Here is a 26,355-nt window from a genome sequence, read left to right on the forward strand (position 1 = left end):
CCTTGTCTCCTTGGTCTGAGACAGATCTTTCTAGAGCACAACAAATTCATTTGTGCTCAGGATTTGTCCTTTTCTGATTTCACATGATCCATCCATTCTAACATCTCACACTATAACAAGTTATATTAACAAGTGCCCTACTTATGTTGAGGTGTATGGTAGAATGAAAGCAAATTCTTCTCCTTCTCCATCTTCTCACTTGTTTATTGATGCAGCAAAACATGATAATTAGAGCTGCATGTACATAAAATTTGCATTCAAGTAGATTGTGGTATGAGCTAGGGAACTCACCCTTAACTTTATAGTCTGTATATCTATTTTGTATTAACTTTTTAGTCATTCTTGATATGTTTCTGTAGGCATCACAGTTAAAAGAAGAATTGTTAAAAATGGCAATTTCATAAGGCCCAATTCTCCTTTTGCTTAAATTGGTGAAATTCAGATGAAATCTATGGAGCTTTGCTGGTGAAACTGGCGTGAGAAGAGAATCAGGCCCATAAAGATCTTAAATTTAAACATGCTCAAACGCTTTGCTGGATCAGGAAAAGAATACTCAGTATTTTGCAGAATCAACGCATTCGTTCAACCCAAGGTTATTAGCCTTCTCTGCCTACATGTGCACTGTTGTTATTAACAATAATGCCTTGCTGGCACTGTAAATCTTCACTAGATATTTTATTATATATGTACAGGCTTTATAGCACTTAGACGTATTTGGGAGGATATTGACATGACTTCATTTGTAACTAGATGCTATATTCTCCCGGGGCCCCTGTGTTTATATTTTAGGAGGTTTATGAGTCACACAGGGTATCAAAGGTACAGAAGGCAAATATTTGCTTTTGTGTGCATTTCTCATTTCTGAAAAAAATAATCTATACAAAACAGAAATGGAAATGTATTTCTCACATCAAGAACAGAAAGGTAGGATTCAGTGAACTACCTACACAGGAAAAAATGCTACAGATCACTAGGTAACATGAACATTTTCCATAGTGAATGGAGCCTATATTTGTTAAAATAAGGTTCCATTGACCTCAATGGACCTATTGTCTGAGTAAGAGCTGCAGGATAAACCCCTAAAATATAAGATTTTTAAATATATCCTTTATTTATTTTATCTGTTTCATGCGGTATACTCAGCAGCTTGTTTACCTCTGCATTCTCTTCCATCAAATTTCATATGGTATAAAATATTGCATATATTTCTTTTATTAATGTTGTCCTTTACTTGTTTAAAAATAGTAAAAAAAAAAAAAAGAATCCTAACACTATTTAACCCCTTCAAACTTTTCATGCCAATATGAGTTGCCTTATCCTCTCATCTACATAAACCCTAGAATAATTAAACAAAAATGCTCATGCCATGTTAAATTAGCCATCAGAGTGAGCTCATATGTGCCTAGAAATCAAAGATGCTGACACTGGCAAAAAAAGTTAGAAATCTTATCACAGGTCTTGTTCACTTTATTCCCACAACTGGTCTCATTGACTTCAGCTGGATGATTCATTTGGGTAAGGCAAACAGGATATGGTCCCTTATAGAGCTAAAGAGTTCAAAGAATCATTCCTTAATTTACACTGAGGTTTTCAGGCATGTGAAATTTCAGAGAAATCAGTTGTGGCTGTACAGGGGACACAAGAAAGGAGGTTTCTTATAGAATCTCTCTCCCTTTACACAGGGTGCCAATCAAAATCTGACTCTAGGTTTATAATTTCTTCCTCACCTAACCCCTAAATTTGGGGCCTAAACAACCTGACCATAACCCTTTAAGACTAATATATCAAAATATACTGAAGATAATAACAAAGAAGTATTATATTACAATTCCTTCTGCAAGTGTATTTGAGCTTGCTTTGAGGCACACACTTTGTTGGAGTCACAGAGAATTGTTTTCCAGCTGTTTTCAATACAGTACAAATAGTGGGCCAGATCCTCAGATGGTATGTACTTGTCTAGCTCTGTTGAAGTCAACAGACCCTAAGGAAAGTGTAAATGGGCATAGCTCCAAAGAAGTTAATGGAGCTATGCTGGTGAGGATCTAGACCATTTATTCTTATCCTGAAATAAGTGGAAGTTTTGAAGATTAATTCCAGTGGGAACAGGATCCCATTATTTGTATTCTGAAAGATGGGCAAACTCTGTGTAGAAAAAGTTTTGGGGTGACCATCCATCCACTTCCTCTAATAACAGGTGTAACATACCCTAATTTCTACTGATGGTCTTCACGATCATTTAGGAGAGCTGGGAATTTTGCAGAACCCTTCTTTCCCATCCTGGGAGAAACAGAGCAACAAAAGGCTAAGCATGACTTCCAGAAGGAAAATCTCTGTATTAAAAGCCAAGTAACGCAGAACTACAATATTAAATACACATTATCTGAAATGGGAAATACACTGTAAAAGTTTCATTAAAGTTCAGTTTCAGCAATAACAATATATCAGTTTTAAATCCTGCCAGAAAAGATTCTTCTGATATAAATAAAACTGCTAAGACAAATTGGTTCATATACAAATAGCTACTCTGACTAAAAACAACTGCAGTTGAACAGGGTTTTTCGTTTGTTTGGGGGTGTTTTTTTGTTTTTGTTTTTTACTAAAACGTCCATTTAAAACGGCTATTAAATATAGAAAACAAATACACAGGATTTGGTCGTTTTCTGCTATGGATCTTGGGCACACGAAAAGAAAACAAAATCCCTTTGACTACTGAGGAGGGAGCAATGCTCCGCAAACCGCCACACTCGCCTGCACTGGACACCAAGAAACCTGGGCAAGGCTTTAAAGTGCTCCCCCACCCCAACCCAGGGGGAAGCGTTTACAAAGAGCGCGCGGGGAGGGGATGCGAGTCCACCAGCGTCCGCCCCAGTCTCGGGAGCAGATCGCACAGCAAACGGAGGAGGGCGGCCCCAGCGGAGCGGAGCGCGGAGCGGGGAGGGGGGTTATTTGCCAGCGGCGGTGGCGCTCGCAGCCACCGCGGTGCTCCTCCGCTGCTCCATGCCGTTGGGCAGGAAGCCGGCGATGATGGGCACCGGCCAGATGAGGGCGGCCACGCTCCACACGATGATGACGAGAGTCATGAAACAAGCCACCAGGGTGGACTCGATGGGCTTGCGGTTCAGCCGCCAGCCCGGCTCCCCCTTCAGCTCCTCCAGGCTGAAATCCAGGCAGCAGAAATTCAGCGGCTCCCCCTGCAGCCAGTACTGGCCGGGCTCGGACAGCGAGGAGGAGGCGGCGGCGGCGGCCGCTGCCCGGAGCCGCCCGACCCTGCGCCCCCGCACCCAGCTGCAGCCCACGCAGAGGCGCAGGTCCTGCTGGGCTCCCCCCGCCGCCAGCCCCAGGTGCTCGATGAGCAGCGGCGGCCCCACGCGGTGGAAGGCGGCGGAGAAGAAGGCCCGCCCGTGGCCGTTGGTGGAGAAGAGCAGCAGGTCGCAGGGGATGCCGAGCGGGCGGCTCCAGCGCACCAGCAGCGAGCTCAGCATCTGCCGCTGCACGCTGATGTTGCAGGGCGCCTCCTCGGGGGGCTGGGGCGGCTGCGGGCCGGCGGCGGCGGCGGGAGGCGGCTCCCGGCTGGGGCTGCCCGCCTCAGCCTGCCCGCCCATCCCGCGCAGGTCGCGCTCCAGGCTGGCCAGGGAGCGCGAGGAGGAGTTGATGGGGGGCAGCAAGAGCTCGGGCTCCTCCTGCCCCCCGCCGGCCGCGGCGGGGCTCCAGCCCTGGCAGGGGGGCAGGCAGGCGGCCAGCAGCGCCGGCAGGAGCGGCGGCAGCAGCATGGCATGGACTCAGAGCCGGCGAGGAGGAGGGGGTGGAGGCTGCATGGCGCTGCCGCCCGCCACCCGGCTGGGGAGGGCGTGGGAGCCGGGCTGGGGCCGCCGCGGCTGCTCGGCGAAGGGCTGAGGGAAAAGGCGCGCGTGACGGCAGCAGCTCGGCAGCCCGCCTCCGCCCCCTGCTCAGCCCCGCCGGGAGGAGCGGCCGGGCGGGAGCCCTGCTCGGCTCAGGCGCTCTGCGGGACTCCCCGGCAGCCCCCCAGCATAGGCACCCCTCGCACCGCCGACGTAGGGACCGCCCCCCCCACCCAGTAGCGGTCTCCCTCCCAACCGTGTCCCCTCTCCCTCACTGCACGGGGCTCCGTCACGCGCGCCCAGCTTCCTCCCTGCTGCTTGGGGCAGGGCGCCCCCCCCCACCAGGACACCTGCCCCCACAGGGCGACTCCCTGCAGCCCGCACAGCGCCTGGAGCGCGGCCCCGTCTTGGCGCCGGCCGGGCGTGATTTCCAGAGTGCACTCAGGAGGCTGGGATCTCGGAGCGGGTTACCCGCCCCGCCGTAATCCGGTTCCCGGGGCTTACCGCTTCTTACACGGCACAGGTATATTTCTTGTGTCCCTGATTCGGAGCCTTGTAAGTGCATATCTGGGCCGATCTGCTTTCTGAGAAGGGGCACCCGAATGTCCTGCTGTCTCCCCCTGCTTTGAAGACCTTCTCAATACCCCCAGCAGCTGCAGCGGCATCTGCACTTCCAGTGAAAACTGGGAGCCATTGCTCTCCCTCTTCCTTTGGCCTGGGGCAAGCAGGATGGCACAGACCAGTGTGCCTGAGGCAGAACAGGGTGTGAATTCGCCGCTCCCTCCAGCGGCCCCGGACATTGCCTTTTTCTCCAAATATCCCCAATAATGTTACTACAATGAGAAATACCTATAGGGGCACCAAGAGAAAAGTAAATGCGTAGATGAAGGGACCAGACTGCCACTCCACAGCCTGCTATCCTGTCCTATTTAGCTTCTTCTACTGTATGCCCCCCTCACAGGGGTTTTGGGGAGAGGGGGTTGAGGAATTGTGTTTCGAGAGCATTCATCTGAGAACTGACTTTTACAGATGCTCCTTTCTTATGGTTTTATAGAAGGGAAAGTAAAAAACAAAACAAAACAAAAACAAACAGACAAACAAAAACCACCGTAGAAATGCTGTGAAACTGTCAAGCCTGATTCCCTGGCTATTTTTTTTATCCAATTCTTTAAGTTACTTTGTTGTGAAAGAGGGAACTCATACTTCGTTCACAAGAGGGAGTTCCAGTAGCCTGGAAAGAAAGAATCACCCAGTCCTAGCCCTTGCCTGGAAGTTGGAGGTTCACAGCTCTGATTTAGAGAGAGAGAATATACTTTCATAAATGATTCATCCACTGTCATATGCTGGAGGACAATTAATCCCTATATAAAAGATTTGAGTAAGAAAACAATTACAAGAAACATAAAACTGACAATTATATTAAGTTAGTGTGAGATTTATATTTTTTAAAGGCAGCTTTATAATAATTTCGGTGTCATTTTGTACTTCAGGCTGTTTTATAATTTGACAGTTACCATAGTTTTAGTTTTGACACTCTGCTTAACGTTGCCAGGCTAACAGAGCCTTAGAAATGGATAGTGATATAATAGGAAGAATAGATATAGGGAGTGGACAAGGAAAATAACAATAGGGACTCAGGTGTGGCATTCTTTAGCCACCACTCTGCACTGGGGATGGGGCAGAACTATACCACCCTAGGGAGAGGCATGACTGCCCACTCTTTCCTTCCCCACCCTCTTTCCAGCAAGTTCTCCTGGAGAGGGAGATTGATTTATTTATTTGTATTACCATAGTGCCTGTGAACCTTAGTCATTGACCAGGACCCTATTGTGCTAGGTGCTGTACAAACATAGAACAAAATGATGGATCTCTGCCCCAAAGATCTTACAGTCTAATAGGAGAGGTTGATACTACCCCCATTTTACAGAAAAAAGGGCATAACAATGACTTCACCCTCTCACTCACATCAAGTAGCTTACTCTGGAAGTAGTCTCAGCTGAGTAAGGTACAATGCAACACGAGTAAGGCTAGTGAACCAGGCCCTATATGGTTTTCCTCTGAAGTCATCATCTAAGCTTATCGAGACAAAACCAATATCTTCTTGGTTTTAATTTGAGATGGACCTCAGTGCAAGTGAGCTGTAGCTCACGGAAGCTTATGCTCAGATAAATTTGTTAGTCTCTAAGGTGCCACAAGTACTCCTTTTCTTTTTGCGAATACAGACTAACAGCTGTAACGGCTGCTACTCTGAAAGTGGATTTGTGTCCTGACCTGAATTTGTCCAAAGTATATGGTGTGTTTAGGTCTAGGATTTTGGTTTGGCTCATTGTAGAGGTCTGTGCCAGGCATGAAGTTCAGATCCAGGTCTGGCTCTGAAATGCCACAAAATTCACATCTGGTTTAGATTCTCTAGTTTTAATAAGTTTTTCAATCCATATATTTCAATTTCTCCTATTTTCAATATATTTTGATATATTTTAGATACACTTATACAGGTTTCTGTGTAAACATTTGCATAGCACATCTTGCTCTTCTTGGTCACATCTACAGCCTCATAGACCTGTATTAATAGGAGTTTCACTGCTGTACTTTATCAGTGAGCACCAACAAATAGGCGAGGAGAAAGCTGTGATGTAGTCAATAATAGACAAAATAACTTAATGCCAAAATGGTTTGACCAGTGATGAGAACAAATTATATTACATCAGCATTTTGGCATAAAGGATTGGGGATAAGCCTGAATTTTTAAGTTAGGTTATCTTCTGAAGAGGGTGGCAGATGTTCTCAGGCAGTGCTCCAGTTCCTCTCTGAGCTACTAGAAACCAGTTTACTAGGTTTAGAGAGATTTGTGTAGGGAAAAGGGGGAAACTGAGTGAATTTTTTCAAAGGGAAGATAACTTGCCAAAGGAATTTTAAATTGTAGCTACCTATCACAGTAAAGAAATAAGAGATGACAATTTGTCTGAGGCTGGGAATGCAGGCAGGTATTATACTTGTTGCTGTTTATAGAGAGACAACACATGAGGACAAAGATGGGAAAAGGTATGGCAGATCACTTATTAACCAATAATGTCCTATGTTGATAGGGACCATAAGAACCTAGATAGGTAGATACAATTAATCTCTGTATCCAGTCAAGCATACAAAGAGTATCACAGCACACTTAAAAACAATACCTAGCTTTTATATAGTGTTTTTCATCCATTGATCTCAAAGCACTCTATAGAAGAGATTACATGACCCTCATTTTATACAGGAGACAGTTGAGACACAGAGAAATGAAGGGACATGCTCAGCTTCCACACAGATTAGACTATATAGATACAAATAAAATTAATATATGTACTATAGATTATTGTATCTCAGACAGGTAGCATCTGTGGATGTGCTAGGGCAGGTCTGAAGAGGAATGTAATGGACAAGTTGTAGGAAAAGTAATGAAGCAGTGGGAAACTAGGAGTCTCATGGGTAAAAAGTGTTTATTAGGATGAGGGTGAAGGACAACAATTAAAATCTTGGAGTGAGATTTGAATAAACTTTTTGTTACTGTAAATGTAGTACTCATGGAAGGTGCTGGATTGTCAGTTGTGAGGACACAAGTTCTCTCTCTATCCATGTATCAGGTACAACATTGGCAACAGCAGTGCAAGTTTTCCTATGCTATCCTGCAACATTTCTCAGCTCTGATCTGGATGTCCCATGCTAGAAGGAAGGTTGCTTAGTCTCTGGGGCTTTGCAGTAGTTGGCCTCTGCTGAGATTGATAGTGCCAGTGATATTTTGACATGTGGACACATGTTCACTAGGAACTGGTTGGAGACCACTGAACTCATTCCACCAAATGGTAACAACTTTCTCTTATTACAGTTTTGAGCTACATTTGAAATAGTAGCCTACAGGTGGAAAGGTTCTTTCACCCATTACCAGCAGCATGAACCAACCATGTGTTGGCTGTTTTGGTCTCCTGTTATAGCTAATGGAGAGACTCCTACTGACCAAAGGCAGATTCACATGGGGGATGCTAGAAGCCAATAAATAGTTTGGTTCAAGTCTAAATCCTAGGAGTCAATATGAGAGGATTCTCAGATAGTGTTGTTCAACATAGCTCCATTGCCTTTAATAAAGCTGTGCCAATTTACACCAGCCAAGGATATGACTTGAGATTTGCACTGAGGAGGAAGATGGAGGGGAGGACATTTCTTGGTTAAGGGTTGCTTTTCTGTAGTAGGATGTCATTTCTGAATATATTGAGTAGAAAGTAGTTGGCAGTGAGAAATAAGATAGGAAAGTAGGCCCGGGGCCATACCATCATGGAGAGGGTTAGCTGTGGAAAGTTGTCTTGTCAATCACAGAAAAAGGAAGTAGGAGCAAATCAGGACACCAAATTGTGCCTGATCTCCACTGAACTGTCAGATAAACAAGAAAGATGTTACAGTCAACAGTATCACTTGTAAGCAGATCACTTCGTGGCTAAGAAGGATGAGAAGGAGGCAGGCTTGAATGAAAGAAGTGAGTAGTTGACTCCACTGAGAAGAGCAGATTCAGTACTGTGAAAGGAGTGAGAGCCAGGCAGGAAATAAGCTTTGGTATTGTTTTGAGAGAACTGGTTATTTCTAGTTGAGAAAACATAGTTTTCCAAGATGTTGCTAAGAAAGGTTTGATTGGCTAGTGGGTAAGAGAGCATCATAGAGAGGTATTTTAGAGATGGATTTAATAAAATGAAATTAATGGACAATGGTTGATTATCAATATTTTGTTGATTGACCAGGGAACTGCATTATCTTTTTATATTGCCCATTGAGATGCCAAACAATAACATTTCTTCAATACTAATTATACCAAAGCCTTTACTTATTTTTTCATCTGCCACCTCTATGGATTTGACAGAAATTATTCGATTAAAATGCTTTTGACAACTTTTCTTGGAGGAAAAGAGGTTAAATATGATGACTATATCAATAATTGTTTAGTGTGGCAGAACTGTTACTGTGAACTACTAGAATTAGAGAACATCTAATTTAATTATCTATTACATTGTTCTGTAAATATTTGTACATAAACTTGCATTTCCTAATAATTGTTTTATTAGTATGTCACTGGAAAATCTAAACATTTACTGTAACAATGTACTTGAAAAAACCTTATAAAGCATTCAGTTTTTCAGATCCATTATGCCTTTCCTAATCTGCTCTGAAACAAAGTTTTAGGGCTTGGCTTTATTATTATTAATATTTATTATCTCTAGTAGAGTGGAAGGATGGCCACAGAGCTAGGCTGCTCTCCTGGGACTCAGGAAACCTTCATTGGCTGTTGTCCCGCAGGCTTTCTATGCGACTCAGTTACTGAGGGTATGTCTACACTACGAAATTAGATCGAATTTATAGAAGTCGGGTTTTTAGAAATCGGTGTTATATATTCGAGTGTGTGTGTCCCCACAGAAAATGCTCTAAGTGCATTAACTCAGCGGAGTGCTTCCACAGTACCGAGGCAAGCGTCGACTTCCGGAGCGTTGCACTGTGGGTAGCTATCCCACAGTTCCCGCAGTCTCCGCTGCCCATTGGAATTCTGGATTGAGATCCCAATGCCTGATGGGGCTAAAACATTGTTGCGGGTGGTTCTGGGTACATGTTGTCAGGCCCCCCTTCCCTCCCTCCCTCCATGAAAGAAAGGGCAGACAATCGTTTTGTGCCTTTTTTCCTGGGTTACCCGTGCAGACGCCATACCATGGCAAGCATGGAACCCACTCAGCTCACCATCACCGTATGTCTTCTGGGTGCTGGCAGACATGGTACTGAATTGCTACACAGCAGCAGCAACCCATTGCCTTATGGCAGCAGATGGTACAGTAGGACTGGTAGCCGTCATCGTCATGTCCGAGGTGCTCCTGGTCGCCTCTGTGAGGTCGATCAGGAGCGCCTGGGCAGACATGGGTGCAGGGACTAAATTTGGAGTGAGTTGATCAGGTCATTCTCTTTAGTCCTGCAGTCAGTCCTATTGAACCATCTTATGGTGAGCAGGCAGGCGATACGGATTGCTAGCAGTCCTCTTGTATCATCTTCTGCCGAGCAGCGATGAGATGTGGATGGCATGCAGTCCTTCTGCACCGTCTGCTGCCAGCCAAAGATGTAAAAGATAGATGGAGTGTATCAAAACAAGAAATAGACCAGATTTGTTTTGTACTCATTTGCAACCCCTTCCCCCGTCCCCCATTTAGGGGACTCATTCCTCTAGGTCACACTGCAGTCACTCACAGAGAAGGTGCAGCGAGGTAAATCTAGCCATGTATCAATCAGAGGCCAGACCAACCTGCTTGTTCCAATAAGAACAATAACTTAGGTGCACCATTTCTTATTGGAACCCTCCGTGAAGTCCTGCCTGAAATACTCCTTGATGTAAAACCACCCCCTTTGTTGATTTTAACTCCCTGTAAGCCAACCCTGTAAACCATGTCGTCAGTCGCCCCTCCCTGCGTCAGAGCAACGGCAGACAATTGTGCATCTGAGTTGAGAGTGCTGTCCAGAGCAGTCACAATGGAGCACTCTGGGATAGCTCCTGGAGGCCAATACCGTTGAATTGTGTCCACAGTACCCCAAATTCAACCCGGCAAGGCCGATTTAAGCGCTAATCCACTTGTCAGGGGTGGAGTAAGGAAATTGATTTTAAGAGCCCTTTAAGTGGAAATAAAGGGCTTCATTGTGTGGACAGGTGCAGGTTTACATCGATTTAACGCTGCTAAATTTGACCTAAAGTCCTAGTGTAGACCAGGGCTTAGTCTTTCTGTGCCTTGGATCTCCATCTGTAATATGTGTATGATTGCATGTCCCTTCCTAAAGCTGCTATGTGGAAAATACATTAAAGATTGTGAGGTACAATATGGTAACACCCTGTTAAATAGAGAGCTCTGATGTTTACATTATTGTATTATGTTACTCTAAATAAAAGCTTACTGTTGTAATGGTTATTGATATTTACATGACAGTGATTTGTAAACTGGTTAAAACTTGATAAATACATAGATAAAAAATTTAAAAAGATTGTGAGATGCTCAGATACTGTGGTAATGGGCGGGACACATACAAATACCATAAAGGAATCAACATTTATATTGCAGTAGCACAAGAAGGCCATTACCAGATTGGGCCCCACTGTACAAACCATACCAGCATATAATAAATGACAGTCCCTGCTCCAAAGAGCTTACAGTCCAAAAGACAAGGGATATGTAGATGAGATGAACAGGAAGTCAGAGTTTGGAGGGGAGGGGCACCGGAGCCAGGACAATGTGTGTGAAATTCTTAGGCCAAGGGTAGTCAACAGGTAGACCATGGGCCAAATCTGGACTGCAAAATGCTTTTGTACAGACCCTGAAATCTTTTCGTTTACTTAATTTTCTCTGGAGTTTGGACCTTGACTATACCTTGACCAAGAAATTTGGATCTTGACCAAAAGTAATTGACTATCCCTGTCTTAGGTAGATCAGCAGTGGTGAATGAAGCTCTTCACCTGCCTATCTGTTATCAGGTTGTATTTTGCTGTATACTTTACAGCAGAGGAGAATTTTGAGGAAAAACTTGGAGCATGAAGTAGTGGCTTTACAGATTTGACTGGGAGCTTTCACCACTCATACATTGCAGCATGGGTAAAAGTGCAAAAATTCTTATTGGAGGAGCAAGAGATTGAGGTTGACACCATTGTCAGAGCAAAGGCAGGAGATGCAATAAGATAAGAGATCAGACAGGTAGGGTGGAGATAAATTGCGAGGACAAGAGGTTTATGTTTGATATGGTGGAAGAGGGAATCCAAAGGCGGGACATAAAGAGGGGAGTGACATAGAGTGACAAGCCACGATGATCTTAGCAACAGCATGTTGAATGAACTTGAGTGGGGATAGGTTGCAGACATCCAGGCCAGAGAGGAGATTACAGTAATCAAGGTACAATATGATTAGGCTTGGAAAAGAATTTTGGCAATGTGGACAGAGAGGGAAGGTCACATCTTGGAGATGCTGTGCAAGAAGAGGCAGCAAGGTTTAAACACCGCATGGATATAGGGTCTAAGGAGGGGGCAGAGTATTATTACCAAAGAAATTAGCAACAATATACCACACAGATTAGCTCTGAGCTTCTCAAGCTTGGCTGCTCATTGGGTTCCCCTTCAGGACTGTCCATCCCACACCCTAGACCCTTTCTTTGTAGAGGCACTCCTACCTCCCTTATCCATGTGGGGTGGGGATCCATCTGCCTCAGAAAGAGAGCAGAGCCTACTTATCTTTTCCCAGCAGTAACAGCACCTGCTAACAGGGATGGTTCACAGAATCATAGAAATGAAGGGCTGGAAGGGAGCTCAACTAGGCAAACCCACCACCCTGTTCTACCCACTCATTTGGAATATGAATGAATTAAACAAGGAGGCACATTCTGGTAGGTCAAAGAAAAGGTAACTTCATTTTCCACTCCACTGATTAATCTAGCATCATACATATTTGCAAAACATTTTGTTTTTTTTAAAGATGCAGAATTAATTAATTGGCAAAAAATTTACTGAAGTCTGGCTTGGATATGATCCAGGGATAAGAGAAAGCAAAATGTCCAATATGTATACACTGTGCATAAAATCCCTTTAGAAGTCTATATGTGCTTCCATTGGATAATATAGATCACTGTGAGCTAGGTGGTGCTAATTGCACAGAGCTCCCCCAACACTGAAGGGTGGTACAGAGCAGCACTGCCCTGGGAGGAGTATGGGAAGCATCATGCCTCAGACAGAAGGTGTCCTGAAGTGAGTGGGGACTTTGCAAAATGCCACATCCCTCTAAGTGCTACAGTATACTACCTATCCCACCCTGCATAGATGATCAGCTCTGGCCATGTCTTTGCCTACATCTATCCCTCACTTTCTCCCTACCCCAGAGTGATTAGGGAGCAGCTGCAGTACTCCCCTGAGCACAGGGATTGCAATTCTGCTCAGTGATTACACAGATCACATGAGGAGGGTGATTTTCTGGATCCTCCACACATTGTGCCCCTCTGTAAGACTCTATACTTGGTAGCTCGTGGAAAACTGGAAAGTATTCTAGTAATAAAGAGTTCTACTTGATGTATTTCTCTTCCTCTACTTATATTTCTAGGGGCATCATGTGAAAACAGGATCTTCTTTTCTGAGGAACTTATCTGTTCTTGTTGCTAATTTCCCCAGCAACCACCACAGTGCCTGTGACATCACAACTGGCTCCTGTGCAAAATGTTATGATGTCACAAACATAGGAGAAGGAGTCACATTCTGCTCTCTGTTACACCAGAGTAAATCTGGAGTAACTCCAGTGAAGTCAATGGGGGTCAGGTTTCACCTTGAAAGGTGCTGTGCACTTCTGCCCTGATCCAGCAAAGCATTTTACATATGCTTAAGTTTAAGCACATGAACCGTCCCATTGACCAGCTTCAGCCCTCCTGCTTTCATTCTTCAGTGCTTCGCTTTACACCACTGTAGCTGAGAGCAGAATTTGGCCACGTGACTTGAAGTGAGGGATGAGCAGCAGCAGCACAATCCCTTCAGAAACGTACATCATTCCATTTTCATGCAAATATCCCTAGTGTTCAAAAGCAGAAGAAAAGACGTACAGAAAATACATTCTGTACCAATCGATTTATCTCTGAATACATTGTTTTCCACAAGGCATCAGCTGCCCTTTAAAGGAATGGGAGGGTAACCTGCCATGCTGTTCATAGTTCATCACTGAAATTGACCACATTTAAATATGGTGGTTTAGCTCTGTGGGGCCAACCTTACTACCACATGGCTTGCTTTTGCCTGTGTGAATGTAATTTAAGTGCAAATAAAAGGAAGGCTAGATCTCAATAATTACAGCCCTCAGTTGTTTATTTTAACCTCCAGTCTGTGAAATTGATTTCGTAAGTCACCAAGTCAAATGTTAATGTTTCAAATATTACATATTAATTCACTGCCTATATTATTACATTTGTTCCTGTGGTAATGTGGAGTACACACTGATGGCAATTCCTTTACCTGCCTTTTTACACAAATACACTTCCCCTCCCCACAATTCATGCTGTCTCCAATAGTTAGTGAATATCTCATAAACACATTCACACTCATGTCTTCTCACTTTGCTATGGCTGCAGGCCCTGATTCTCCTCTCACATATGCCATGGTAAATCTGGACTAACCTCAGTGCAGTCAGTGAGTACACAAGACCTTACTTTCCCAACTCTAACAGACATTCCCCACTCTACATAGTATAATTGAGACAAGGCAAGTCAGTTATGAGAAGGGGGATATACAACAAGTCTACATTTTTAGGGCACAGTTTATCCATTGTACTTAGGCAAACCCAGGAGGTAAAAAAAAAGGGCTTAAAAGTAATTCCCTGTATTTTTATTGCAAGTCAGAAAAAAATAATTAGTCTCTATGGGATTCTCACTGCACAATGACATCTGGGGATATTGACAACAATGACCCACTAGAATAGCAAAGAGGATAATCTGTTAGAAGGATTAGGGTATTTTAATTGGCCTAATGCTTTACAAAATTATTTCTATTGTTTTTTCTGCATATTTACATTTTGAATTAGTCATGTTAGCTCTTTCATCACAGGGCACATTTCAGATTCTAATTCAAGATCAATAGTTTGCAAGCAACAGCATTGACTAGAACAGGGGCGGGCAAACTTTTTGGCCTGAGGGCCGCATCGGGTTTCAGAAATTGTATGGAGGGCCGGTTAGGGGAGGGGGTTGTGGCCCGGCCCCCACCTCCTATCCACCCCCCCCAGGACTCCTGCCCCATCCAATCCCCCTGTTCCCTGACGGCCTCCCCCGGGACCCTTGCCCCATCCGCATCCCCCCGCTCCCTGTCCTCTGACCGCCCCCAGACCCCCGCCCCAACGGCCCCCCACCCCATCCAACCCCTCCTCTCATTCCTGACTGCCCCCTCCATGACCCCTGCCCCATCCTACCACCCCTTCTCCCTGTCGCCTGACTGCCCCCGGAACCCCTGCCCCTGACTGCCCCCTGCCGCCCCATCCAACCTCCCCCCCTTCCTGACTCCTGCATTCAACCCCCTGTTCCCGCTCCAACTCCTATCCACACCTCCACCCTCTGACCACCCGAACTCCCCTACTCCCTATCCAACCCTCCTTGCTCCCTGCCCCCTTACCGCGCTGCCTGGAGTACCCATGGCTGGCGGCACTACAGCTGTGCCGCCCGGCTAGAGCCGGGCCACACCACCATTGCCACCACACAGCACAGAGCACCGGGTCAGGATGGGCTCTGCAGCTGCGCTGCCCCAGGAACTCACCGTCCCGCTGCCCAGAGCATTGCACCGGCAGTGAGGTGAGGCGTTGGGGGAGGGGGAACAGCCTCCCTGGCCAGGAGCTCAGGGGCCGGGCAGGAGGGTCCCGGGGGCCGGATGTGACTCATGGGCTGTAGCTTGCCCACCTCTGGACTAGAATCATGTTTTCTTGACTTTATTAAATATGTGGGGGACTGATCCTGGGAGGTGCTTAGCACCCTTGTCTGTAACAGAGTGCTGGGCAAAAGCAGCTGATCCAGCACTCTGGTCACTGCAGTTCTAATTAAATACAGCAGAGCAGACCTTATTAATAATTGTTGTGCCTAGGTGATGGGCTGAGGAGAACTAAAGCTAGTTAGGCCATTAGGCAGATGGTACAAATAGCAGAGGAAGGGAGGAAGCAGAGAAAGAGAGATATTTTTCCCTGCTTGCCTCAGGAGCGGAGGGCTCCCTAAGACTGTAGGTGTAAGGCTGAATAGTGTACAAGGGTGGTGGGAACCAACATTGTAAATAAACTGCACCGGGTGTTTTAACAGCATAAATGTCTCTGAGCTGCTTATGGACTTGAGCGGAGGTCTGAATGGGCCCTGCCATAGGTACCCTTTTAGGGAAGTTACTTCCATACATTTTTTATATGTTACTCTAATAATAGACATTTCCAAGATCCCTTCAGCTTGTTGATTAATCTTGAACTTTTATCAGGACATTTCTAATTCCATGTCATTACTTTCCCTTTTACTTTCTCTCTTCTCCATTAAACTGAAAGCTGAACCCTTAGTCAGTTGGGCTCAACTCTCATTTGTTTAAACACTCTGATACTTTCTGGATACATATTGGACTTTGCACTTGTAGGACCCAATTCATCATTGTGTTATTCCAGCTTTACCCTGGGGTAACTCCAGTGATTCCAGACAATTAAAGTTAAGATTTTGTCATGGTCATTTTTAGTAAAAGTCACCATAGGTGCTGGCTTCCTCATTTCCCCAGGGGTGTTCGACCCCCGCTCTGCCACAGGCACCACCCACTCCTCCTCTTCCCCCAAGGCCCCTTCTCTTCCCACCCCCTACCCCCAGCACCTCCTGCATGTTGCTGAACAGCTGATCTGTGGCGGGCAAGAGGCACTGGAAGGGAGGGTGAGGAGCTGATTTGCGGGGCTGCTGGGGGTTGCTAAGCACCCACTGTTTTTTTTTCATGGGTGCTCCACCCCCGAAGCACCCCCAGAGTCAGCACCTATGAAAGTCACAGACATGTAGCGGACAATAAACAAAAATTCGCAGAAACCTACGACCTGTCCATGACTTTTACTAAAAATAACTGGGGGTAGGAGGCTGACCACCAGGGGGCCGAAGCCTGAGCCCCGCAGGTGGTGGGGATGGGGACTGACAGCTCCAGCCCCCGCCACAGTTGCGGCTGTGGGGGCTGAAACCAAAGAAGTCACAGAGGTTCATTAAAGTAACAGACTCCATGACTGAATCATATCCTTACTGGTAATGTAATGATAACTACAAGATAGATGCCTTTTACCATGTAAACAGGCATATTTCTTGTCTTCATTTAATGCCAGCAAATTAGCTAAACCCATTGGAAATACCCCATCAGGCCTGAGAATACAGGGAGTGCAAAAGTAGTTTAAAGTCAGCTTTGCCCCACCTTTAGGCTCTCCATTTCTGTGCCAAGTATAGAAACAGAGAAACAGAGAATCAGGGCCTAGCCTATGATGAGAAGGAAGTATCAGATGTGTTATATCTACTCTTGTGAAATGCAGTGCCCTTGTGAAATCTTGTGACATGCAGTGCTTTGTTATATTGGTGCTTTCATTAAAGAAATGAAAGGCTTAGCCCTGGTCTACACTACGGGGTTAGGTCGAATTTTAGCCGCGTTAGGTCGATTTTAAAATGAATGCATCTACACAAACAACCTTGTTTCGTCGACCTAAAGGGCTCTTAAAATTGACTTTGTACTCCTCCCCAGCGAGGGGAGTAGTACTAAAATCAACCTTGCTGGGTTGAATTTGGGGTAGTGCAGACGCAATTCGATGGTATTGGCCTCTGGGAGCTGTCCCAGAGTGTTCCAATGTTTTTATAGCAGTAAAATAAAAACCAGCAGGATCTTATTAAAGGAGAAAAGGCAAAATGCCACATTTATTGTGAATACAGAAAGAATCATAGTAAGCAGTTAGTTATAGCTATAACATTCCATTCAATCTCATATTTATTCATTCATACACACACACACAGGTTCTGCAAGGTGGTTGTTATAGTTACCAGCCTTAGAGTTGCTCATGCCAAGCCACTGGCCAGGTGGCATGGACATGAGGAGGGAGCAGGGCCTTGTCTGATGCTCATCTGATGCTCCTGGAAGTTGGTTTGCAGAATCAGACCCCAAAGTTCTCACTTTCTAGAGTCCACTTTTATAGGAATTTCTTCCTATGCCAGTTTGTGGGAATTGCTTCATCATGCTGTTGCTGAATCAATCAGCAGATGGCACGTTCCTGATGTTATCTTGTTCTTTGGTTCTCCCATTCTTGAGGCTGTTGGGTGGATTCCAGTCTGCGCTCCGGGGGGTCCTCTGGTTATTTCCACTAGACACCTTCTTCAGCCAATGGACAGTGGATTCTTAGGTCCCTGATCATTCAGTTATTATCCACACCAAACATCCATCCACATACATCCTCTATCTCTATTTTAATCACAATTGTTAACAAAGCGAGATAAATACAACAAAATGGCGGGGAGTCTCTGGGTGCTGTTTCTGTTGTTACAGAGTATTGCTTTGAGTCTCTCTCTGTGTGAGTAGTTGTTGTTACAAAGAATTGCTTTGAGAACAGACTTTGTCTTAGAATGTACTAACACAATTAGCAGCTTGCAAGTTTCACACATAGAGGGAGAGAAACAGTACCAAAACCCAAGAGCCCTCTTAATTAGTAATACCCCGGAATTTAAACTATGGGGAATCAAACTCATTTGTGATTTTAATACAGAACTTCTTTAATATGATCCAACAATGTGACCGCTCTGGACAGCACTTTGAACTCTGATGCACCAGCCAGGTACACAGGAAAAGCCCTGGGAACTTTTGAATTTCATTTCCTGTTTGGTCAGCGTGGCGAGCTCAGCAGCACAGGTGACCATGCAGTCCCCACAGAATTGCAAACGAGCTCCAGCATGGACAGAAAGGGAGACACTGGATTTGATTGCTGTATGGGGAGAAAAATCTGTGCAGGCCGAACTCCGATCAAAAAGAAGAAATGCTAATATATATGCCAAAATTGTACAGGGCATGGTGGAGAGAGGCTACAACAGGGACACACAGCAGTGCCGCGTGAAAGTTAAGGAGCTCAGGGAAGCCTACCAAAAGACAAAGGAGGCAAACTGTTGCTCCAGATCAGAGCCCCTTACATGCCACTTCTATGATCAGCTGCATGGCCTTCTAGGCAGGGACCCTATCACTACCCCACCACTGTCCATGGACACCTGCAAGAGGGGAGTCTCACGCAACAGGGAGGAGGATTTTGTGGAGGAGGAGGAGAACGCGCAGCAGGCAAGCAGTGAATCCATTCTCCCCGGCAGCCAGGACCTTTTCATCACCCTGCAGCCAATACCCTCCCAAGGCGGGATCCCTGACCCTGAAGCCAGAGAAGGCAGCTCTGGTGAGTGCACATTTGTAACTACACTACAGGGTTTAAAAGCAATAGTGTTTAATGTTTGATTTGCCCTGAAGAATTGGGATGCATTCGCGGCCAGTATAGCTACTGGAAAAGTCTGTTAACGTGTCTGGGGATGAAGCAGGAATCCTCCAGGGACATCTCCATGAAGCTCTCCTGGAGGTACTCTGAAAGCCTTTGTGGAAGGTTTCTGGGGAGGGCTGCCTTATTTTGTCCTCCATGGTAGGACACTTTACCACACCAAGCCAGTAGCAAGTAGTCTGGAATCACTGCAGCACAAAGCATGGCAGCGAATGGTCCTGGGTTTTGGTTGCATTCAAGCAACATTCAGTCTTTATCTTTCTGTGTTAGCCTCAGGAGAGTGATATCATTCATGGTCACCTGGTTGAAATAGGGGAATTTTTTGTAAGGGAACAATAAAAGGACCCCTTTCATGCTGGGTTGTTTGCGCTTGGCTAAAAGGGATCATCCCAGAGATTAGCCACGCGGTGTGGGGAGGGGAGGTGTGTGCTGCACATCCACCCAAAAACCACAGCCCTGCCTTTTAAATGTAAGACTCAACCGGCATTGCTTGCTATGGAAAAGGATGGTGCTGCAGTTTGAAACCATTCCCACATGTTATGAAGGCGTAAGAAGCCAACCCCGTGTACCAAAAGGCTTACCATGGCTGCCTGGAAACTGAATTCTGTTGCCCAGCCATTTGTGATGTATCACCACACCTCAGGCGCTCAGTATAAAAGGCAAAATGCGACCTTGTACCTAAAGCACATGTGCTGTCTGCTGTGAATTGCTTGATTCACTGTGAAAGAGTCTCCCTTTTGTTCTCAGAAATGTATCATCTTAAATTTTACTCTCCCTTTTTATCTCCCTCCAGGTGCAAATGTTTCTATGCCCCCCCTATCATCTCCATCCCTGAGGTTCCTGCAGATTAGAAAAAAGAAAAGGAATACTAGTGGCACCTTAGAGACTAACCAATTTATTTGAGCATAAGCTTTCGTGAGCTACAGCTCACTTCATCGGATGCACTCCTTTTCTTTTTGTGAATACAGACTAGCATGGCTGCTAATCTGAAACCTACAGATTAGAAGGCGAAAAAAATGCACTCGCGATGACATATTTTCTGAGCTCATGCAGACCTCCCACACTGACAGGGCACAGCTTAATGCATGGAGGCATTCAGTTGCATTATCAAAACAAAACATTTTTATTTTATTGAAACAAAAGTTTTAACTTATTCCCATTGAAAGTTTCATCAAAATCGACAGGTTTCTACAAAATGTTTCAATTTTGATGAAACTGCTTTTTTCAAGAGAAAACTGTACCTCTGAACATTTTCCAACAAACTCTAACTGTAATATTTAGAGCTTTGGCGCCTTTGCATACACCCCACAGCTCTAATTCAAGGAAGTATTATTAGAACAATCCTCTGAAGAGAACTTGCTCTGCCAATCAGTCAGAAATTGACCAGATATTTCTAGAATGTGCCGTAGTGAGGTGGAGTGGCCTCCCACTGAGTCAGAGGGGGAGGAACCACTGTCTGAGCCGGGGTGGGCGGAACCAGGCCATACCCACCTTTCTCACCTAAGACAGGACAGGAGGCGGGACAGAAAATATAAAGGGCAGGTCCTGGAACTCTGCAGCCACCAGAGGAGGCAGATACCTTCTGCCCACTCATGAGCCTGGAGACTGAAGGGGAACCCTGCCAAGCTGAGGAATGACCAGAGCTGCTGGAGCTGCCAGCCGACCCAGACACTGAGGAGTAGCTGGGATTGCTGCTGGCTACCTACCTCAGGGAGAAGGAGGACACCCATGGACTGAGGTACACCCCAAGGGAAGGGTAGGAAGTGGCCCAGGGACAGACAACTCCAGTCAGGCTGCATTGCTGCCTGAAACCAGGTCAGCATATTGTGGCTGGATTCCCCGCTGACCCAGTGGCGGAACACTCCCCAACTGTTAAGCCCCTGGACTGGGACCCGGTGGAATTGGGTGGACCCGGGTCCCCCTACCCCACACTGCCCCCACTCCTGGGGTGGCTGCTCCACACTATAGGCCAGGAGGTCTGTGTTAGCCAGGAGGCCTGTATCCACCAGAGCCAGGGCACTAGACTATCCACTGCTATGCCCTGCCGGGGGCTGGAATACACAGACTGTTTATAGCCTGTCTGGCCTGAGAGCCGGAGCCCTGTAAGATCGTGAATCTGCTCCACAACCTCCACCCCGCCTCTCGGGCCCTGGATCCTCACACCAGACTGTGCTAATTCCCTGACAATGGGTGACACGCACTGATGCAGTGAGGCAGGGTGGCCCCCCAATGAGTCAGAGTGGGAGGAACCACCACTAACCCACTTAAGTTCCATAAAAGAAAAACTAACCTAGGCACTTCTGTTGCTGGTTCCAGTGTACATGACATACAAAGGAAATTATACATGGACGCTCAACCATTGATTCAGTGGGCTGGATTTTCCTCTTACACCAGTCTTATACCAATGTAATTCATTGACTGTAACAGAGTTGCTTCAGAGAGGAGAAAGAATCTCAGTTTTAACATGCTTAGTCACCTGCTTGGAATATAAATGTACTTTGTTCCAGTGATTTCAGCAGCAACTCACTGCTCCAGATTCTCAGTTGGTGTAAATGCATGTAGCTCCACTTACCCACTGACTACATCCCCAGTGGGTAAATGGAGCTACACTGCTGGAGTTTCATAAAGACAGTAAGCACTTGACGGGCTAACTCAGAAGTTAGCTCAGACTGAGACTACATTTGTGGTCTGAGTCCTGTCAGCCCATCTCCTGTAAATGGTAGCATGCCAAATAAAGACATTGGACATAAGGACGTTAGATTTCAGACCAGTTCACCTACCAGAAGTCTGTTGAGTCATTTCTTTGGATTATTGTCCCTGGAAGTCTTCAATTATAGCCAAGCTTAGTCAGTGAAGATCTACACATAACTCCATCTCCTTGTTCAAAGCCATTGTGAAGGTGTAACTGAAAACATGTAGGCAACTACTGGGGCTCCTTATTCAATCCCCAGTATGTTCTAGGGCACTTGAGTGGGAGTCAGGAAACCTGGATTTTAAGGCAGAATCTGCTGTTAACCTGCCATGTGATCTCGAGGGAAATCACTTCATCTCTCTGCCTTTGTTCCCCCTGTCCCTAACTTTTGTCTGTCTTGTCTATGTAGATGGTAATATCTTTGGGGTAGGGGCTCTCTCTTATTAGGCGTCTATAGCACCTAGCAAAAGGGGCCCTGATCTTAGTTGGACTGTAGGTGCTACTACATACAAATGTATAATGGTAATAGCAAGAGTCATGTAGGAACCCCCACCCATCTGGAATTCCCTACATCTCTCAATTCCCTCTGAAATGGATGTAACATGCCACTTATCACTTCAGGTAAATACAAAGGCTGGTGAGTGTAAGCGATAATAGAGTCCTGAGATGGGTCTGATGGTGCCCTGCTGCTCTGTGGATGTATGAGGGATGGTGGGGAGGATACTGCCCCTTTTGCATCACTGTACAGCGGTAGGGATCAATGGAGGTCCTTTTGGTCCCTGGAGCACAGGAACTGCTCCCACTATGCTCCTAGAGGGTGAAGAGGGCAGGGGAGAAGGTGAGGCTATGCATGTACTGGTAGAGTTAACCAGGAGTGCAGGGGAATATGATGCTTTTTGAAGGGGTCTAGCAGCGGGTATGCTCTCTTTCTGAGTCAGGGAGGTCCTGCTCAAGTAGAGTGGCTCAACTGTGCCTTCAGAGCTGAGACTGTACCATAATGGCAAAACTGAGTCTTATCTGTCAAGAGTAAGTAAAGTGAGCCCTGTAGCTATCAAAGTGCTTTAGGATCCTTTGGGAGGAAAGGTGCTATAGAAATGTAAAATGATTCCTACAGTTTATTAATAGACATTTCTATAAGGATAATATGCAAACTATAATGGGAAGCTCATTCTGAATTAAATTACCATAATTTTTTTATTACTGTCTCTCTTCTGGAGACCTGGATAATGCTGCTAACAGTGACAGATTGAGTAAGAGACAGTGTTTGTGTGGGTCAGAAGTGGGAGCACAGACAAAGACTAATTATATCTCTAACCTTTGCATATATCTGTGCAGGATATAAATGAATTATGCAACCTGCAACTGAGCTATTATCCCACAGGAGGCTGTGAAAACGTGTTCCAGCTCCCCCAGAAACATATTTAAGCAATCCCACCTTTCCCAGTTCTGTGTACTCTTCCCAGGAGTTAAAATGGGTATTTTCTGCACCCTTCACCTTATGTTTATAGGACAAATGAAAACAGGCTCCCTCTTACCTACTCAGGAGATCACATGCATCTTTATACTCCAAAAACACAAAAGAAAGTGTAGCAAGCGCTGATGCTATATCTGAGAGCTAGGAATAGCATTTTTAATGTCTGTTTAAGAATGCAGGCTATAAAAATCAGGCAAAACAATGCCAGAGCAGTTCTGGGTGGGCTGGGTGAAAAATCTGTTGAAAGTGTTTGATTTTAGTCAGTTAGAGAAGATGGAATTGCTTTTTGCAATCACTTAAATTTATGACTGGAACAATTTGACATGTGGCATCAGTTTCTCCTTCAATGCCTGTTCTGCCATGCTGCTTTGTTCAAGGGACTTGGCGTGACAGGACAGAGAGAAGAGGCATTCTGTACTGCTAATCATAGTGGCCCGGACCTGCACAGGTTCCTTGACTGAGAAGAGGAAACAGTTTCTTTACAGGAATATCAGTAAGGCTGTGCAATTGAAGTAGAGTTCAGATTTAACCTGGTGAGGTATTTGATCTTTGGGCTGGTGCTTAGTGGATTGCACCCTAAAAATACTTTCCCTAGTTACAGCAAGCTCCATGAAGAGTAATGGGAAGATCTTTGCACTGGCCTGGCCCCATGACAAGCACTTCATTCAGTGCCAAATGATTTTCTGTAGAAGAGGAGTGGATGAAGCAGTTTGCATCGACCAAGACCTTACTTCCCTCCAGAACCTTTCCCCCAAATTTAAATTACAATTGCTAAGATATGAAAACTAAGGATTGATTTTTATTTTCACAACAGTGCTCTGGCAGTCTTTAGGGGCCATAATGTAAATGAGAGTCAGGCCCTGAGAGAAGAATTTGGGCCCTAAATCTGGAACTTCTCCAAACTCTAGTCTATATTCCCAACAACTTGTGTGGTCATTTGAGACCGAAACCAAATCAAAAGCAAGCAGGGGGCGGGGGGCAGATCCAAAGCCCAGGGAATCCAATGTATTTTTGTATCAGGCTCTTAACCCACTATGTTCTTTAGTTCCCTTTCCAGGGCACAGAATGTTAAACAGAGATGGACCGAAACCAAAAGCTTCAAATTCTGCAGAGGGAATGAGCTGTTCAAATTCCAGAAACCCAGATCCTGATCCAAATGTTCCAGCTGTTCCCTATCTCTCTATAGGTCCAACCCAAAACTCTCTAGCAGAACACTGGAAGAGTAACAGAGTGTCTGCCCCTCTAAGGGCTGGGGCAGCCTGTTCTGAGACAGAGCCCCTTTAAGAACTGGTGTTTAGACCTCATAGAGGGGAATGATCAGACCCAGCTATGAAGGGGTCAGGTGATAGGATTGTCAATTGTGGTTGGTTGTATTCCTGGAGGTTTCATCACACGATGATCTTTTAATTAAAGATTAATCTTTACTTCCTGGAGACTCCAGGACAATCCTGGAGGGCTGGCAACCCTCCGGTGATTGCCTTAGGCGCACTTGATTCCTGTAAAGGCTGAAAGAGCTCAGCTGAGGAGGAGAGCTATAGGAAACATGTCACAGAGTAAGAAAAGAGACTGCCAGAAGATTCACAGATTCATAGATACTAAGGTCAGAAGGGACCATTATGATCATCTAGTCTGACTTCCTGCACAATGCAGGCCACGGAATCTCACCCACCCACTCCTGCGATAAACCTCTCACCTATGTCTGAGCTATTTAAGTCCTCAAATCATGGTTTAAAGACTTCAAGATGACCTAATAATGACTGAGGAAGAGCTGTCAGGAGCAGGGAGGCTCTGGCAAGGAAGTTCCTGGAACAGGGAAAAGGTAACCGTTAGTGTTGAACAACAAACCCCAAAATAAAAACAAATGGTTCCCTGAGGAAAGGGCCTGAACAGACTGTGGGTGTGGTGTTAATCCTCCTTGGGCTGAGGTGATAGGCCAGCAGCCTACAAGAAAGTTCAAAATCCAGCTGTGCTTTTCCAGGCTGAACCTAGCTTTTAATTTAAGCAAGTTCTACTATTCTTGCTTAGTTGCCTCAAGGGAATAATATGAATCATCTAAACATATTGACAGTCACACAGGAGAGCAGAGAATACATTGTTTATAGTTGCTGAATTTTTTTGGCAGGGGAAGAAGTGTATTATAGAATAGGAAAGAGCAGCATTTCACTGGAATACCTCTGGCTCCTTGAAGACAAAAACAATTCTCTTAATCAGATCACCTTGTGGACAACCTGACTGGTGAAGATGAGAAGATGCCATTTTCTTTTTTTATTCAGTACTTTATTTTAAAATCAAGGCTAAAAGCAGCAGTTCATCTTTATTGTATCTTTTCCCCCCCCGGGTCATTAGATGGCAACTTCTGCATTTAAAATCTGGAGTTTTGAGGGTTCACACCTACTTAAGACAAGGTTAAATGCTTTGTAAGCTGTTAGCACCACATTGACTGAATGCATCCTCATAACGCCTCAGTTAAGCAGCAGTCTGTGCCATTCTTCAGGTCAGGATTAGGTTGAATTGGTTCCCTGGGAGACATCCAGTGATGAGCTGCCAAAATCTTAACAACGGGTTCCCTCCTCACCCCATGAGGGGGTTGTTGCCCACCCCCGCCCTCCAGGACTCCTGCCCCATCCAACCCCCCCCCCCATGTTCCTTGATGCCTGCCCCCGGACCCCTGTTCCACCACCCCCCTCCCCTGTCCCCTGACTGCCTCCAGAACCGGGCAGGAGGGTCTCGTGGGCCACCATAGTGGGTGCCCACCCCTAAGAGCCAGAGGCACCTACCGGGGGCGAGGGGGGGAGTCCTGGAGGTGCTTATCTGGGGCAGCTCCCAGGGAGCATCCGGCAGGTCCCTCTGGCTCCTAGGGGTGGGGGAGCGGAGCTGGGGAGGAGCAGGGGAAGTGGCCGCTCCCTGCACTGATCACATCAAAAGTGGCGCCTTAGGCACCAACTCCCTGGGTGCTCCGGGGCTGCTCCACTCTGCCTCCGCCTCCTCCCCTGAACGTGCCGCCCCGCTCTGCTTCTCCGCCCCCCCAGGCTTCCCGCGAACGAAGTGTTCGCGCGGGAAGCTGGGGCAGGCTGAGAAGCAGGCCAGGGCTTCCCACTCAGGCTGAGGGTGGCGGAGGTGAGCTGGGGTGGGGAGTGGTTCCCCTGCGCGCCCCCCGGGTTACCTGCTGCGGCACGGGCGGCCCTCCTTGCACCCCCCCACCCCAGCTCACCTCCGCCTCCCTAGGCCTGAGCAGGAAGCTGCGGCCTGCTTCTCAGCCTGCCCCAGCTTCCCGCGCGAACAGCTGATTCGCGGGAAGCCTTG

At 46.1% G+C, this 26,355-nt stretch overlaps 1 protein-coding gene across 1 annotated transcript; it reads right to left on the minus strand.

Annotated features, from left to right (window-relative positions):
* Window positions 1–1,432: 1,432 nt before the first annotated feature.
* Window positions 1,433–3,990, minus strand: TMEM158 (transmembrane protein 158). Its single transcript, XM_073329513.2, has one exon. It carries the CDS (start codon window positions 3,768–3,770, stop codon window positions 2,943–2,945), a length of 828 nt encoding a protein of 275 aa, XP_073185614.1. The 5' UTR covers window positions 3,771–3,990; the 3' UTR covers window positions 1,433–2,942.
* Window positions 3,991–26,355: the final 22,365 nt, after the last annotated feature.

The sequence above is a fragment of the Lepidochelys kempii genome, chromosome 2, assembly GCF_965140285.1.
Source record: "Lepidochelys kempii isolate rLepKem1 chromosome 2, rLepKem1.hap1, whole genome shotgun sequence".
Taxonomy (NCBI): Eukaryota; Metazoa; Chordata; order Testudines; family Cheloniidae; genus Lepidochelys; species Lepidochelys kempii.